This window comes from Suncus etruscus, chromosome 10, assembly GCF_024139225.1.
Source record: "Suncus etruscus isolate mSunEtr1 chromosome 10, mSunEtr1.pri.cur, whole genome shotgun sequence".
In the NCBI taxonomy this organism is placed as follows: domain Eukaryota; kingdom Metazoa; phylum Chordata; class Mammalia; order Eulipotyphla; family Soricidae; genus Suncus; species Suncus etruscus.
The window spans coordinates 87,846,840-87,864,386 of NC_064857.1; the positions used below are offsets into that span (position 1 = coordinate 87,846,840).

The following is a 17,547-nucleotide window of genomic DNA, read 5'->3' on the forward strand; positions in this document are numbered from 1 at the left end:
TCAGGTCAAAGGGCCCATTTGTTCAGGAGACAAATGTCTTTTTTTGTTTTGGGGGAGTTGTTTTGCTTTTAGGCTATACCCAGTGATGCTCAGGGACTACTTCTAGAGGGGCTTAGAAGACCTATGCGGTGCTTGGAATGGAACCAGGATCAGCTATACAAGGCAATCACCTAACCCTCTCTCTCTGGCCCCTTTTTCATTTTTTAGGAGAAATAAATGCATGCTTACCAGTCGGGGAGGGAGGCAACAGAAAACCATACAATACTAGGATCAAACTCTTGTAAAAAATACATCCCAGTCCTTGGAGCTCTCTATAAAACCCAGGACACAAAGGTCTTACCTAGGCTGATATCTGCTGCCTTTGTGAGGGGTGTTACTGCCTCATATGGACCAAGGCCATACTGCTCTCTCAGTCTGTTCCCTTGCTCCAAGGACAGGATGACAGCCATCCGCTTATACCACTTCCTCTGTCCTTCTTTTTCAATGCTGTAGTACAGCTCTCCAGACTCCTTCCTGTGACCTTTGACCACTCCTGGATAGAAAGCAACATATAAGAAGCTTGTTGTTTGGGGCTGCTCAACATTCACTCAAAGAGCTATGCAGAGCAGGGCTGAATCAGAGAACAAGGAGATCCAACAGTGGACTGAATTTTGGACTTCACAAACTCAGACAACAACAACACTTAAGATATATGTGGTTACTCGGGGACTGGGGCACAAAATATTTCTTGAAAACAAGTTCCTTAGTCATATAATAAGGATTCCTGGGGCCAGAGAGATTTCTTGAAAACAAGTTCCTTAGTCATATAATAAGGATTCCTGGGTCCGGAGAGATAGCATGGAGGGAGGGCGTTTGCCTTGCATGCAGAAGGATGGTGGTTCGAATCCCGGGATCCCATATGGTCCTGAGCCTACCAGGAGCGATTTCTGTGCGTAAAGCCAAGAGTAACCCAGGTGCTGCCGGGTGTGACCCAAAAACCAAAATAAATAAAATAAAATAAGGATTCCTAATGCAGATTTGATGGGTTAATTAAATCAATAGTTGAAGTTAAATTATTTTGATTTTTTGGTTTGGGGGCCACACCCAGTAGTGTGCAGTGCTTAATCTCAAGGCTCTGTCCTCAGGAGTGACCATGTGCAGTTCTGAAAAGCAAATCAGATTGGTAGGATACAAGAGAAGTGCATTAACCCCTGTTTAGGCACTATCTCTTCAGGCCGTGAAATGGTTTCCTGATGACTTCATAAATTACTGAGGTTTTCCTTTACAGTTTCTTTGGAGGTATAATAATTCTCAAGTATTAGATGCAAGATGACATTTTAAGAGTACATGTGTCTGTGGAGAAAAATCAAGAGCAATATAGAACAAAGGGTAAGGTAGGATGGTGTGATAGAAAAATCGATCCATCTCTCCAGTCTAATCTTTAGAGTTCTGGCTGATTCAAAACAGACACAATATAGGATGTAAAAGAAAACTGGGCTAGAATTTGAGACCCAGATAGAGGCCTACTTATAATGCTTGTGAAAAACCAACACCCCTTCTCCTAAACTGATCATAAACAAACACACATAAAATATATACGTAAGAACAGCATTAACATGAACACATTTTCATTCCTGTGAACAAAGAATTCTGTCTATTCTCTGGTAGACTTAATGAAGTTCTAAAGAACCCCAAAGCATATACCACTAAGAAAAAAGAATATAAAAGAGAGCACTCTGTTCTGCCATAGAATCCTATTTTTCCCTTGGTTCATTTATCTCCTATCTTAAATTTCTACTGCCAAACTAAATTACAAAGACACCTTCAAAAGCACAAAGAAGCCTAAGATCAACAATATATTTCATTCTAATGAAAAGATACTAGAAGCAACTACTGTTGACATGAATAACAACCTCAAGAAATGGGACACAGAATCCCTACCCCTTGATTCCATGATTCACTCTGGATACAGAATTGTCTCCACTGTCCACAATGGAGGACCAAACAAGGACTCCAAAGAGTGAATTTACACCTGAAACAAGAATGAATGCATTTGATACAACTAGATAAGTTATAGGTCAGAAAAGACCTCAATTTATGTGCTGCTGATGTCACATTAAGTTCATCATAGTATTTTACAGAATTAGAAAGTGCCTATCTGTCAATGAAATAATGGGGCAAACTGCTCAAATTCCCAGCAAGGACATTTTTAAGTGAGAAATTCAGCATAAATACATCTCCAAATTTGACCACAAAAAAGTGATTTAACATTTTAAAGAACCAGCACATCAAGCAGTTATAACACAAATTCCTCTACATCACCAGTACACAGAACTGGCTACTTCTAAATAGGTACAAGGGAGGAGAGGTGGTGTAGGTAGAAGACTCATTTGTTCAAACCACAGAGTAAGTGAGAGGCAAACAGACAACACAAACACAGTATTAATCAAGTTTTCCTACACGAATATATCTCACTATAAATTTCCTATTGGATTTCCATCAAGGAAGGTATTAAGTTTAAAAGTCACTGGTTGAAAGAACTAAGGACAAGGGAAAAGCAGTAACTCTACAGTGGAAAAGTGGGTATACACCACTATATCCAGGTGACACTGGATATGCCCCCTGAACCAGATCATGCTATGAGAAAGGTACTTCACCTCTATTATCTTTGAAATGTTCTTTTCAAAGCCCATCTCTTCAGTTTAATCAGTACAAAACATGAGACAAACCCAAACTGAAGACCAGTAGTCCTCAAAACTGTCAAGGTCATGAAAATCAAGATTCAGAAACTGACACTGATCAAGAGATCAAAAGACCTGTGAGAACTAAATACAATGTAGTAATCCGGATGTGCTCCTGCAAAAGAAAAGGACATATGGAAAAGTTGATAAAATCTAAAGCCTGGAGTTCAAGTAACAGGAAAGAGCCAGAGTTGATTCGAATTTGTTATGTAAAATGTTGCCAATGTGAAAAGCTGGATGAGTAGTAAACAGGAACTCCTGTACTATCAGTCCTTTATACTTTGAAAATTTTCTTTTAAAAAATTATTACACAATTAAATGTTGATTAAAGAACAATTTTAAAAAAGGCCCAGTGTTAAGAGTCACTGCAGGAATTCTGATTTTCAAGACACCAAGAGTGATATTCTCCTCATCACTGACACAGGGAAGCTTCCCCAGGGTCACAGCTGCTTCTGTCCTTACCTGCACTGAAATACTCGTCCTCTGAGAGTGCTGTCACTTCAGTATCCAGTGGAATGGGGTCACACAGCAGAATGTCTTTGCCCAACACATCACACTCGTACCCATCATCAAAGAGCAATTTATACTTCCCAGCTCCCACATCTCGTGTGATTTTTCCAGAGTAAAAATAACCATTGGATGACCACTTAGCAACAACACGAAGCCCTACAAAGCTATTCCCCGGAGAAGAAGCATCTAGGCCATCGGAAGGGCCAGCAGCGGCCTGGAAAGGAATCTCAGGAGAGTCACTCCGACGCAAGATGCCAGCACCCACATCTGCTCGTTTGGTGGAATCTGGCACTCGGGACACAATGCGGGTGAAGGTTTTATCATCCGGTGACATATTAGGTGAAGCGTCCTCTATGCCCAAAGGGCCAGGAACAGCTGTCTCTCTAAGAGATAAGAGAAGAGAGTAAGAATTGAGAAAATTATATCTACCAATGTCCCCCTGTCTTTTATCTCTGGTTTTCTACAGCCCATTCTTTGAGAACCCCGGCACAGGCAGAAGCCTGGTTTCTCAGTAGTCTCACACTTATCCCTGCCCACCCCAAACAACAAGGGCCCCTTTTCTCCCTCCTATCACCCCAGACTCGCTGTTCCCCTCTCTTCTCTCTACTCCCCCGCCCCTTTTATTTCCTAAACAATTCACAGACTAAAGTGCATCTCACACTACCCGGGTACCTGGTTCCAGTGGTCCGAGAAGGCGGACGGCCCCTTCGCCCGCGCCCACGAGGCGTGACTGGAGCCTTCCCTCCCTGTCTGATGCCAAGGCCTGCATCACCATCCTCCTCACACACTGGCGCCCCTGTCTGACTGACCCCTTTTCTAGGACTAGAGAATGAAGATAGGTTAGTCTGATAGCACCAGCCACTGGATCCTTTCTTCAGTCTCCCCTTAGCTCTCAGAGAACATGGCCCTCAGGTCAACCTGTGCTGGGCCTCTAAAGCAGCAGCTGGTATGGTCTGACACCCACCTCTAAAATTTCAGCTGGGGAGTAGAGAGAACAGAATAGCAAGTAAAGGACATCCTTCTCTGTAAGTCTATTCCCTCCTAACAAAGCTTCCTACTGCTGCCCTAAAAATACAGTACCTCCACTTCTGTACTGTTTTCTAAGAACTTCAGGTTCTTGAAACCCAAAGGGGTTTTCCCAAAGAGAAAAGCAAAAAACTAAGGGATGTATTATACTAGGATCATTATCCTAAAACCTCTGTATTCCATCTAAAACATTCTATTATAGAAAATGGGGGATATATCTTATGTCAACATCCGAGTCCCCGCACTTGATTTATTTTTTTACAAGAGCTTTTGGCTCATAAAGTCAACTGCCCTCAGAATTCCACCTTCATTCCTGTACAAACCCAAATGGTTGAGGAAGAAAGGGAAGAAAAGAGGAGCTGATCTGTCCCAGCTGGAGGCTGGGAAGTTGCCATTACTCCCCTTTTCCTTGATAGCAAAATGTCTATAACACTGCCCCTGCTGTGACTTTCTCTGGAAACCCTGTCTGCACCTCAGTTTTCCTGGGCCTCCTCGGGAATTGGGCAAGGCAAAATCTGCGGGTTCTGTCCCACTGGTTTTCCCTTTGAGTAGTCCGGCTCCTCGCCCTGAGCTGCCACTGCTGTGCATGGCTGAGAGACTTGTCCCACTTGACGTGCGGTGTAAGCTGGAGGCCTTGGAGGAGAAGGAGCTGATATCCCCCAGATTGCCTGAAGAACCCCCAGTCTGTGAAGGGGAAACTTCAGTTTCACATTCCTGACACTCTACAATTGGCTCTTCAGTCTCCTGCAAAAAAAAAAAAAATAGATACAAAATGCTAATGTGATGGATGAAAAACCCAGAAAAGGCAAGAAATTTCAATTCAGAAAACAGATTTTAGGAGAAATCTTCTGGAACAATGAAAATCACCTATATATGTTTTGAGTAATGGTTACATAAAATTGTTAAAAAGCCACTGATGGGGCCAGAGAAATAGCATGGAGGTAAGGTGTTTGCCTTGTATGCAGAAGAATGGTGGTTCGAATCCCGGCATCCCATATGGTCCCCCAAGCCTGCCAGATTTCTGAGCGTAGAGCCAGGAGTAACCCCTGAGCACTGTCGGGTGTGACCCCCCCCCAAAAAAAAAGAAAAAGCCACTGAAAGTGAATATTTAACACCTGCTCATCCTACTGGGAATATGTTTTAATCTCCATCTCATAAAACTAAAACACAGATTGTACTAGACTGGAAAGAGACCCCATCCTGACTTCAGTTATATTATGCATTGGGTAAGTTTACAACCTTGGCTACTGAGAGACCAATAGGGATTCTAACTTAAGGTGTTCTTTATTAGAGGAAAGGCAATGGTAAGGAAGCAGGAACTTTAAAGGAGGAAAACAAATGCTTAGTTTCTAGACATTTAATTAGCAGTGGAAAGCAGTATAAGTTTGAGTTTAGGTATTTCATATAACCTTTTAGTAAGTGAGAAAAGAAACGGTAAGGAATGAGAAAAAAATAGCCTAAAGACAATATTAATGGGTTTGTTTGTTTTAGAGCCATACTCATTGGTACTCAGAGGTTACTTCTACCTCTGCACCCAGGAATTACTCCTGGCAGACTAAGGGGACCATAAGGAATTTCAGGGAGCAAAGCTGGGTCTGCACATGCAAGGCAACTCTTTACCCACTCTCCAGCCCAATATGACTATCTTTAAAAGGCTATATCCAACATTGCAGCAGTTAGGAAAGAGGATGTCATGGAAGTTGCTTATGCATGGATGGACATGGAGATTTATAGGCTGATTTAAATGACTTAAAGGAAGAGGAATAGGGGCCGGGCGGTGGCGCAAGAGGTAAGGTGCCTGCCTTGCCTGCGCTAGCCTTGGACGGACCGCGGTTCGATCCCCCGGCGTCCCATATGGTCCCCCAAGCCAGGAGCGACTTCTGAGCGCATAGCCAGGAGTAACCCCTGAGCGTTACCGGGTGTGGCCCAAAAACCAAAAAAAAAAAAAAAAAAAAGGAAGAGGAATAAACATAAAATAATCTCACTCAGGGCCCAGAGAGATAGCACAGCGGCAGCGTTTGCCTTGCAAGCAGCTGATTCAGGACCAAAGGTGGTTGGTTCGAATCCCGGTGTCCCATATGGTCCCCCCATGCCTGCCAGGAGCTATTTCTGAGCAGACAGCCAGGAGTAACCCCTGAGAAACGCCGGGTGTGGCCCAAAAACCAAAAAAAAAAAATCTCACTCATTATATATAAGAAAATAAAAGTGGGATATAAGAAAAATAAAAGACGATGATATCCAGAGACAATAGAGAGGAGGATTAGGGGGACCAGTCTGTGGTAGGAAGATTGCCACAAAGAGCAGAGTCTGGAGTTAAGAGTAGAGAAGGGTCTACTATGAAAGTGACAGTTGGGACTGATCACTCTGGACAAGAATTAGGTGCTGAAAGGGGATAAAGTGACAAACATGGCCCCCTTCATTAGCAGTAGTGTAAACCAGTATCAAAAAAGGAGACCGGGGGAAGGCTGAGGGAGGAAGAAAGAGGGCATCAGGGAGGGTCAGAGGGAAACTAGGGACACTGGTGATGGGAACTGTGCACTAGTGAAGGTTGTGGTACAGAATGACTGTAACTCCATCATAAACAACTTTATCTGAAAAAGGAACTATTATGAACAACCTTGTAGCCACAATGTTTAAATAAAAAAATAAAATAAAAATAAAAGGCTAAATTCAAAATATGCACATTTGGGGGTCAAAGAGATAGTACAGATATAAGCTGCTTGCTTCGAATGCTACTGCCCTTTGAACCCTGGCATCGCATATGATCCCATGAATACTGCCAAAGGTTAATTAATAATCCTAACCACAGAGTCAGACATAGGCCCTGAGCAATGGAAGATGTGGACCATAAGCAAAAACAAAAAAGCAAGTTTCCATTATCTATGGAGAACAAGGAACATCAACTATTTCACATACTCATTATTACTGATGGATTGGCAGTAGTTAGCTGCCTAGAGCTGTTTTGGCATTCTTCTATATTTTTGGTTTGAATTGTTGGTTTTTTGTTTTTTGTATTTTTAACAACAGCAGCAATGCTCAGGGGGCTATTCTCAACTCTATCTATGCAGTGAGGAGAGAAGAGTAACCCCAATCAATACTTAAAGGACCATGCAATGCCTGATAGAGCTTAGGCCTCTTTTGTGCAAACACAGCCCACTAAGTTATGCAACCTTCATTCGAAGCTAATGTTCAGATTTGACAGTAACTGTTTTAACCATCAATGTCCTACATGGGCACAGAATTAAGAAATCACAACACAGGAACTGCCTTCTTACTCTTAACTGCAATATCTTAACCGACCTGAGAAGACATGTAGAAATAAACTTCATAAGAGTTTATGGTTTCTATAAGTAATAATGCACTCACATTCATACTACTATAATTTCTGATCATTCCCTTCTTGAAAAATCTCTCATTTAGAATCGTTCATTAAATTCCTTTCATTTTACTTCAATGGCTACCTTTTTGTGTATCTGGGAATTTCTTTTTCTCCCATTCCTTCAAAACTGAGTTTGTTCTTAGGAACAAACTCATTCTTTTTTTATTTCCTTTTTGTTTTTTGGGGTCACACTAAGCATGATCGGGCCTGAGGAAAACATATGGGGTGCTAGAGATCAAATTTATTGTAGCTCAACAATAAGAAACTAAGATTTTTTTTTTTTTTTTGCGGTTTTTGGGTCACACCCGGCACTGCTCAGGGGTTATTCCTGGCTCCGTGCTCAGAAATTGCTCCTGGCAGGCACGGGGGACCATATGGGACGCCGGGATTCGAACCGATGACCTTCTGCATGAAAGGCAAACACCTTACCTCCATGCTATCTCTCCAGCCCCAGAAACTAAGATTTTTTTATTGCTGATTCCAAAATATGTCAAGAGTTGTTCACTCATTTGATCTTTATTTTTTCAATATCCAACCCAAACAAACACTTAAATCTATTTACCCTCCCATCTCCATAGCAACATTATGTTCCTTTCTTATTGAGGTATGATTTACAATAGTCTTAATATCTGTTTTAGGCATGCACTATTACTATCCACACCTACCGCCATAGTGGTGCTATTCCTCCACCATGGCTTCTCATTCCCTTCTCACATTAGCCCCTCCCTCCCATCCCACTTCCCAAGGCATAGTAAACACAAGATAGCACATTTTCTCAGGGCTAGAGCAATAACACAGAGGGTAGAGCATTTGCCTTGCATGCAGCCAACCCAGGTTCAATCTCCAGCGTTTCATATGGTTCCCCAAGTCTGCCAGGAATGATTTCTAAGTGCAGAGCCAGGAATAATAACCCAAGTGCTACCAGGTATAGCACTACCAAATAAATAAATAAATAAATAAATAAATAAATAAATAAATAAATAAATAAATAAATAAAGCATATGTTCTCTTTTTTTCTTCTTCTTGGATTGAATGCAGGGCCCCACACATTAAGGCAAGTGCTTTACCACCAAGCTACATCAATGGACAAAGATTTCTTTTGGTTTTTGGGCCACACCAAGTGGCACTCGAGATGACTCCTGGCTCTATGCTCAAAAGTTACTGCTTGTAGGCTCAGGGGACCATATGGGATGCTGGATATTGAACCTGGGTCTGCCACACCTAACCAGTATGCTATTGCTTTGGCCCCAGATTTCATCTTTTAACCAAGTAACAGTTCAACAGACCTGTGTATTTAATTTTTGTTTTCTAGTCATCTCACCATAATTTTTCCCTCCCCACTAACCATAATTTTTGTTATCTACTCAATATTGTTTCCCTTTGGTTGGTTGATAAATCCTGGCCATTGAAAATAGTATTGCAGGACTAAAGAGATAGTACAGCAGGTAGGGTGCTTGTCTTATACAACCTGAGTTCCATTTCCAATACCACATATGGTCCGAGAGCCCTGCCAGGAGTAAGGCCTAAGCACTGCCAGATGATCCTGAACACTTTTTTTTTTTTTGGGGGGGGGGGGGGGAGGCACAACCGACAACGCTCAGGGGTTACTCCTGGCTCTATGCTCAGAAATCGCCCCGGCAGGCACAGGGGACCATATGGGATGCCGGGATTCAAACCACTATCCTTCTGCATGAAAGGCAAATGCCTTACCCATGCTATCTCTCCGGCCCCGATCCTAAACACCCTTATCCACCAAAAAAAGTAGAAAACCACACTGTACTGAGCATAGACATGCATCTATCTTTTCAAATTAGAGCTTCTGTATTTGGGGGGGGGGGTCACACCCGGCAGCACTCAGGGGTTACTCCTGGCTCTATGCTCAAAAATCGCTCCTGGCAGGCTCGGGGGACCATATGGATGCTTGATTCGAACCACCGACCTTCTGCATGCAAGGCAAACGCCTTACCTCCATGCTATCTCTCCAGCCCCGCTTCTGTATTCTTGGCATAGATACCAAGAGAATAGTTAGTATTATAGCTATATATATTGTGGTTATCCCCTTCCCCAATTTCCTCTTTATCGAAACTGGATGGTCAGATTCATCACACTTGGGAGGGGTATGAGGTTTGGAATAAAAGTGACCTGTGGGGAAGGGGAGGCTAAGGAGCAAGGGATCATAGAGGGCAGCAGGAAAGAGCCTGCTTAGCTTAGAAGCCATGTGGAGAAATGCACATGGCAGTTAGGTCTGTGTAATAAAACTGTCTCTTGAAACTTCATCTGACTGCTGGTGAATTTCTATGCCATTATCCTGCACCTTCAGACCTACCAACCAAAGGGGCTACAGCGCCGTGCTGTGCAGAGAAAGGCCTCACCCCAACAATAGTACTCTATAATATTTATACAAAACATATATAATAGCTCTATTTTCAATTTTTGAGAAGTCACCACTATTCTGTTTTCCATAAAGGCTAAAAAGTCCAAGCATTTTATTAGATTCTTCCCTTTCCTCTAACCCCTAGATTCAGAAATTCATACAAAACTGTCAGTTTTCCCTTCTATGTATGTACTTCTTCATTTACAATAACTCCTCTATCTGCTGTTTCAAATCCCACAGTTTCAGTTAACCATGGTCAATCACAGCCTAATGTTTTCTTGTTTCATTTTATTTTTAGGCTACACACAGCAGTTTTCAGAGGTTACTCCTACTCTGCACTCAGGAATTACTCCTGGCAGCCTCAGTGAACCATAGGGATCCTTGGGATTGAACCCAGGTCAACATATGCAAAGCATACTACCTTATGCACTGTACTTTACATTTTTATACACAATAAGGTATTTTGAGAAAAGCAATATTACATACTTTATTTCAACATAGTGTCACAATTTTGCTATTTATTATTATCTATCCTTTACTGTGTTTAGCTTTATTATGTGTGTGTGTGTGTGTGTGTGTATAGGAATAAAAAGTATACATCTGGAGTTTCAGACATCCAGTGGGAATTTTGGATTGAATGCCTAAGGGTAAGAGGGAACTGTATTTCTTTTTTTTTTTTTTTTTTATTTCTCACCTTTCTTTTTTTTTTTTTTTTTGGTTTTTGGGCCACACCCTGTGACGCTCAGGGGTTACTCCTGGCTATGCGCTCAGAAGTTGCTCCTGGCTTCTTGGGGGACCATATGGGACGCCGGGGGATCGAACCGCGGTCCATCCTAGGCTAGCGCAGGCAAGGCAGGCACCTTACCTTCAGCGCCACCGCCCGGCCCCTATTTCTCACCTTTCAAACTGCCACTCTCCCTTTTGTCATTTACATTATATTCTAATCTCAATTTCTTCCAAATCATTGTTTCACTGCTACCCACCTAATATTCCAAATAGCAAATCTAGGCATGTCATTTCTGTCTTTTTTTGGAGGAAGGAGGGAGACACACTCAGGGGTTACTCCTGGCTCTGAACTCAGAAATAGCTCCTCTCAGGCACAGGGGGACTATATGGGATGCCAGGAATCGAATCCGAGTCCACCGGGGCCAGCAGTGTGCAAGGCATATGCCCTAATGCTGTGCTATCTCTCCAGCCCTATAAGGATGTCATTTTGCCCCTAAAATTCTTTAAAGCCTATCCTTCACAGAAGATAAAAATCTAAACTCAAGGGGCCAGAGCATGAAGGTAGGGCATTTGTCTTGCAACATGCAGAAGGATGGTGGTTGGAATCCCAGCATCCCATACCGTCCCTTAAGCCTGCCAGGAGTGATTTCTGAGCATAGAACAAGGAGTAATCCCTGAGCACTGCCGGGTGTGACCCAAAAGCCAAAAAAAAAAAATCTAAACTTAAGACTGCAGATAGTACAGTGGGTAGGGTGCTTGCCATGCATACAGATGAAATGAGTTCAATCCCTGGCATCCCATATGGTCTCCCAATCATTTCCAGAAGTAATTCCTGAGCCAGGAAGAAACCCTAAGCACTGTTGACTGTGGGGATGGGGGAGCCCAAAACAAACTAACAAACAAATATCTTTTCTATGGGGCTGGAGAGACAGCATGGAGATAAGGCGTTTGCCTTTCATGCAGAAGGTCATTAGTTCGAATCCCGACATCCCATATGGTCCCCCGAGCCTGCCAGGAGCGATTTCTGAGCGTGGAGCCAGGAGTAACCCAGTGCTGCTGGGTATGACCCAAAAAACAAAAACCAAAAAAATAAAAAAAAAATTCTTTTCTATGATAGTCTTTAAACCTTGGACTCTTAACAGCCTCAAAAGCATTCTCTATCATCATTCCAAATATCAATCTTATCAGACTGAGCTTCTAAATATTCACTCAGCATACCATTCAACTACTTGTTTACATGACTTTTCATTTTTTTCTTTCTTTTTTTTTTTTTTTTGTTTTTGGGCCACACCCGTTTGACACTCAGGTATTATTCCTGGCTATGCGCTCAGAAATGGCTCCTGGCTTGGGGGGACCATATGGGACGCTGGGGGATCAAAACGAAGTCCATTCCTATGCTAATGCTCGAAAGGCAGAAACCTTACCTCAGCGCCAACTCCCCGGCTCCGACTTATCATTTTTTTTCTACAACACCCATCATTTGTTCCCTCTTCCTTCAATGCTTTTATACCACTGAGTATAAAATGTCTTTTAGAGACCATTTAGCAAATTCAAGTAAACCAAATAGGCTCCATTCCATCTAAAAAATCTTTTGATACCTCATTAATGAATCAACTTCTGAATGTTTTTATATGCCAAACATAAGCTGATATTTAATATGGTTCCAGTGCCTGCCATAGTATTAGGAACAAAAAGTATTAGCAAAACAAATAAATTAATATCTTTAAGGAATGTTACAAAAATAATGGAAGGAAGTTCCCACAGTTCTCTGACCTCAACCTTACATCTTTGCACTGCTCATCAACAGTGGTATTATATCATTTTATGCCCCATACATAAAGGAAGGTAAATAAGTTTAATGTCAGGGCCAGAGCAATAGCACAGAGGTAGGGTGTTTGCCTTGCATGCGGCTGACCTGGATGGACCCAGGTTCAATCCTTGGCATCCTATATGGTCCCCCAAGTCTGACAGGAGTCATTTCTGAGCACAGAGCCAGGATTAACCCATGAGCACTGCTGAGTGTGGCCCAAAAATAAAATACAAACAAAAAAACAAAACAAAACAAAAACAAATAACTTTAATGACAACCTATAGTAAAGATATGGCATGGATGAAAGCCAAAGAGAGTACAGTGGGCAAGGTGCTTGCCTGGATTCAATTCCTGGAATCCCATATAGTCAGTCGCCTAAGTATCACCAGAAAGGGTCTCTGAGCGTAGAACCAAGAGTAACCCCTGGGCATTGTATTTGGCCCAAAACACACAAAATATAAAACATGTATGTATACAGCAATGTACAAAGAACAGTCAGTGAAAGCCGACACTGGAAATGATTCAAGGGGGCCACAGAGAGAGTATAGCAGTTAAGATACTTGCTTTGCATGCAGCTAATCCAGGATTGATCCCTCACATCCCATATGATCTCCCAAATCATGCCAGGCATGATCCCTGAATAGAGCTAGGAAAAGTTCACATGAGGTGTGACCCAAAATCAAACCTCCCAAAAAATGAAGACCAAAAAAGGATATATTAAGTAAACATGTAAAAAATAATGAGAAGGCTGAAGTAATAGCACAGTATAGTAGGGTGCTTGCCTTGCACATGGCAGACCCAAGTTTGGACCTGGCACCCCACACAAGGTCCCCTGTGCCCTGCTAGGAGTGATTCCTGAGTTCAAAGCCAGGAATAACCTTGGAACATTGCTGGGTATGAACTAAAACCAAAAAAAAAGTAAATAAAAATGAGAAAACACATACAGTAAGGACTTTATTTCCACGGATTAAAATACATTAAATTAATACATTAAAAAAGAACATTAAGAAAACAATTGTCCTTATAAAGAGATTTACAAAAAACTGCTCTTTACAGATAAAGACAATATGATGAGATGGTTAAATAAAAGGCCAAAGGTCATGCAATCCACTGAGTAAAACATAGTTCCAGACATCTTAACTGTTTTGTCACTTTAGTTGTGGGGTCAATCTGGCACTGCTCAGAGTGTACCAGGGGTCCAACAGGGTCATGCCACATAATGCTGGGGATAAGGCACAAGGTCTACTATTTTTAATCCAGTTAGTTCTCATAGCTAATAAAAAGATGAAGAAAAATAAAGTATTAGTAGCTCACAACACATAATAGGTAGGGGTGGGGATGGGTGCTAGAGGTGAAGAGCTGGAGTAATTTTCCTATAAAAAGAAATTTGCCCCAGGGTCTGGAGCGATAACACAGTGGTAGGACATTTGCCTTGCACGCGGCCAACATATGTCAGACCCAGTTCGATTCCTGGCATCCCATATGGTCTTCTGAGCCTGCCAGGAGTAACCCCTGAACACCAATGGGTGTGACCCAAACCCCCCCCCCAAAAGAAAAAGAAACTTGCCCCAAATACTCAAGAGTATATTTTACCTCTGTCACTTTTCTTTCTACTTCTGTTCCATCCACATAATACACATCTGTGATAACACGAGTGACAAGTGTGCGAACCTCACGAATTGTTCTCATGTGGCGATGCAAGACATGGCCATGTGGAGGCTGAGGCATTTCAAACTCCTCCTCTCCCTGTAACAGAAGATACAGAACATAAGCATGGGTCTCATTGCAAACTGGCAGAATCACAAGTCAACTTTATGAGGAGCTATGTTCAAAGGCTTCATGACTCTAACATGATGACATTTTCCAGTTGCTTTGTTTTCTATCCACCTAGAGATATAACAGGATGGGCCAACTGTAGAGGCAAAGATTAGAAGAGTTTGTCAAGATCACCAATAATGACATACTCTGATTCTGTCTAAATCAAAATCATAACATTCAGTACTTATATCTAGGATATTGTTAAGTAAAACTTAACCTATCATATATTGTTTTGTTATTGTGCACCTTCTGATATTGATGCTGAACTGCCAATGAGTATACTAGTTTACATCTGAATAGCTCTTTAAATTAAAAATAAAAGAATCCTTTAGCCATAGCCAGAATGATTATGTTTATCCTGCAAGTGAAAATTACAGTTTATATCTACACAAGTTATAGACTTCTCCTAAAAATAATGCAAACTATGTAATCTATTCCAAAAATATAGATGATAGCTAAAGAATTGCAGTTGTCCAAAAACTGGAAAGTAGCAAATTCAAATTTTGTTTTTGTTTTTGGGCCACACCCGTTTGACGCTCAGGGGTTACTCCTGGCTATGCGCTCAGAAATCACCCCTGGCTTGGGGGGACCATATGGGACACCGGGGATTGAACCGCTGTCCATCCTACGCTAGTGCTTGCAAGGCAGAAACCTTACCTTTAGCGCCACCTTCCCGGCCCTTTTTTTTTTTTTTTTTGGTTTTTTGGGTCATACCCTGCGGTGCTCAGGGGTTACTCCTGGCTGTCTGCTCAGAAATAGCTCCTGGCAGGCACGGGGATTCGAACCAACCACCTTTGGTCCTGGATCGGCTGCTTGCAAGGCAAATGCCGCTGTGCTATCTCTCCGGGCCCAAGTTTAAGATTTTTTTATGAAGACTGTTACATACATGTTTTCTCATTACTGATATATTTATCTATATACATGTCATTTCCCTACCCCACCTTTATTCCACAGTAGTACTTTGATTTTACATTCAGTAGTCAGTGCTACAGAATCCAAGTTTCTGAAAAGAACTTATGTTTCATCACAATAATGGTAATTCTGATAATGTAATAATTTATCTAAAAGCTTTCAATAATTTACCTGAATAAATCTCACATCAACGTCATCTGAAATGAAATAGCTACTAAAATACATAAGGCAAAAGTATGAAAATTCTCTCACATAGTTTCTTAAAATACTTCTATATATAAAACTCTAGCTAATTAACAATCAGAACATTAGTTTATCCACATCTCAATTAGGAGACCCCTGTATCCGAATTGGGACAACCTAGGCCTCTTGCCTGCATACAGCCAGGCCTTGGACCACTGGTCTAAAAAATTTCAGTGCTTTTAGTGCCCAGAAGCATTCCTCTTTCTTTCAACAGCAGCCAGATTAATGATCACTTCAAGAGGGGACACTTATATAACATGTCTGATAAAGTAAGAAAGGAAAGACAGGAAAGGGGCAGATAAAAAAGAAAGCTATGCTTACTGTCTCTTCCAAATAGTCTTCTGAAAAGAGGTCTCTGTAAAGACAAATAGCTTGAGGAACTTTGTCATTAAGAGAAAAACAAAACGAAAATAAAACCCACTTTCCCTTCATAGAAAATCTGGCTCTCAGTATACTTGACATGTAATAGAAAATTTAAAAAATGTCAATCAAAAGTGGGGCCTGGAGAGATAGCACAGCGGTGTTTGCCTTGCAAGCAGCCAATCCAGGACCAAAGGTGGTTGGTTTGAATCCCGGTGTTCCATCGTGCCTGCCAGGAGCTATTTCTGAGCAGAAAGCCAGGAGTAACCCCTGAGCAACGCCGGGTGTGGCCCAAAAACTAAAAAAAAAAAAAAAAAAAAAAAAATGTCAAAAGTGGGCCCGGAGAGATAGCACAGCGGCATTTGCCTTGCAAGCAGCTGATCCAGGACCTAAGGTGGTTGGTTCAAATCCCAGTGTCCCATATGGTCCCCCGTGCCTGCCAGGAGCTATTTTTGAGCAGACATCCAGGAGTCACCCCTGAGCAACGCCGGGTGTGGCCCAAAAACCAAAAAAAAAAAAAAAAGTCAAAAGTAAGCTGTCCATGCTTTTCTCCAAGCACTGGCCTGAATTTAATCCAAACTACAGGGGGAGAAAACAACAATGATACTTAGAAAAAAAATCCCTAGTCTTTCTCCTCTTTTAACCATTCTTTTTTTTTTTCTTGGTGGGTTTTTTTGGGGTCACACCCGGCAGTGCTCAGGGGTTACTCCTGGCTCCACGCTCAGAAATTGCTCGTGGCAGGCACGGGGGACCATATGGGATGCCAGGATTCGAACCAATGACCTTCTGCATGAAAAGCAAACGCCTTACCTCCATACTTTCTCTCCGGCCCCTCTTTTAACCATTCTTAAAAGACTATACCAATTTTTTGTTATAGATTCATTATCTATATATCTATTATAAAATTTACCATTTTAATTTCTAAGTATATGTACATCTTATAGCATTAAGTACATTTATGTTATCATACCCATTTCCCAACCCAACTGAAATTTTGTATCTCTTCATCTTTATTTTTCTAGTATCTATCTTTTTATAGCAGGAACAACTAGTTCTTAAATGTGTCATTTCATGGTAATAAACAGTGGTTATGGTAGTGACAACAGTAGCAGCAATACTAAAAGTAATAAAAATAGGCAAAAGCAGAGATCAGCATATACTGAGCACTTACTATGAGCTGGGCTCAGCACTAACAATTTAAGTGCCTTATCATATGTAATCCTCAAAATATCTAGATGAAGTACTCAGACTCCAAAGCCTGGGCCTTACCAACTGGCTCACTGGCTTCTATGATGATGACAATGATGATGAGATAGAAGGAATTATTTCCCTATTATACAAAGGAGGAATATAAGAAAATGAAAGGAAATATACAGTAAGTGATTTTCTATACTTTAATGTTTAATTCTTTCCATAAAATAAAGAAACCAGGGGCTGAAGAGATAGCATGGAGGTAAGACGTTTGCCTTTCATACAGAAGGTTATCGGTTCGAATCCCGGCGTCCCTTATGGTCCCCTGTGCCTGCCAGGAACAATTTCTGAGCATGGAGCCAGGAGTAACCCCTGAGCACTGCCAGGTATGACCCAAAAACCACAAAAAAAAAAAAAAAATAGAGAAACCAAATTATAATATGGTAGAATGAAAAATTTAAGAAATAAACAAGCAAAT

The 17,547-nt window shown here is 41.6% G+C and overlaps 1 protein-coding gene across 1 annotated transcript in view; it reads right to left on the reverse strand.

Annotated features, from left to right (window-relative positions):
* Positions 1-17,547, reverse strand: part of TP53BP1 (tumor protein p53 binding protein 1) — a 90,577-nt gene that overhangs the window by 7,908 nt on the left and 65,122 nt on the right. The window contains exons 18-22 of the mRNA XM_049782526.1: positions 14,139-14,291; positions 4,729-5,000; positions 3,903-4,052; positions 3,183-3,613; positions 341-532 (exon numbers count right to left, since the gene is read on the reverse strand). Coding sequence (XP_049638483.1) covers positions 341-532; positions 3,183-3,613; positions 3,903-4,052; positions 4,729-5,000; positions 14,139-14,291 — 1,198 coding nt within the window. The remainder of the gene's footprint in view (positions 1-340; positions 533-3,182; positions 3,614-3,902; positions 4,053-4,728; positions 5,001-14,138; positions 14,292-17,547) is intronic.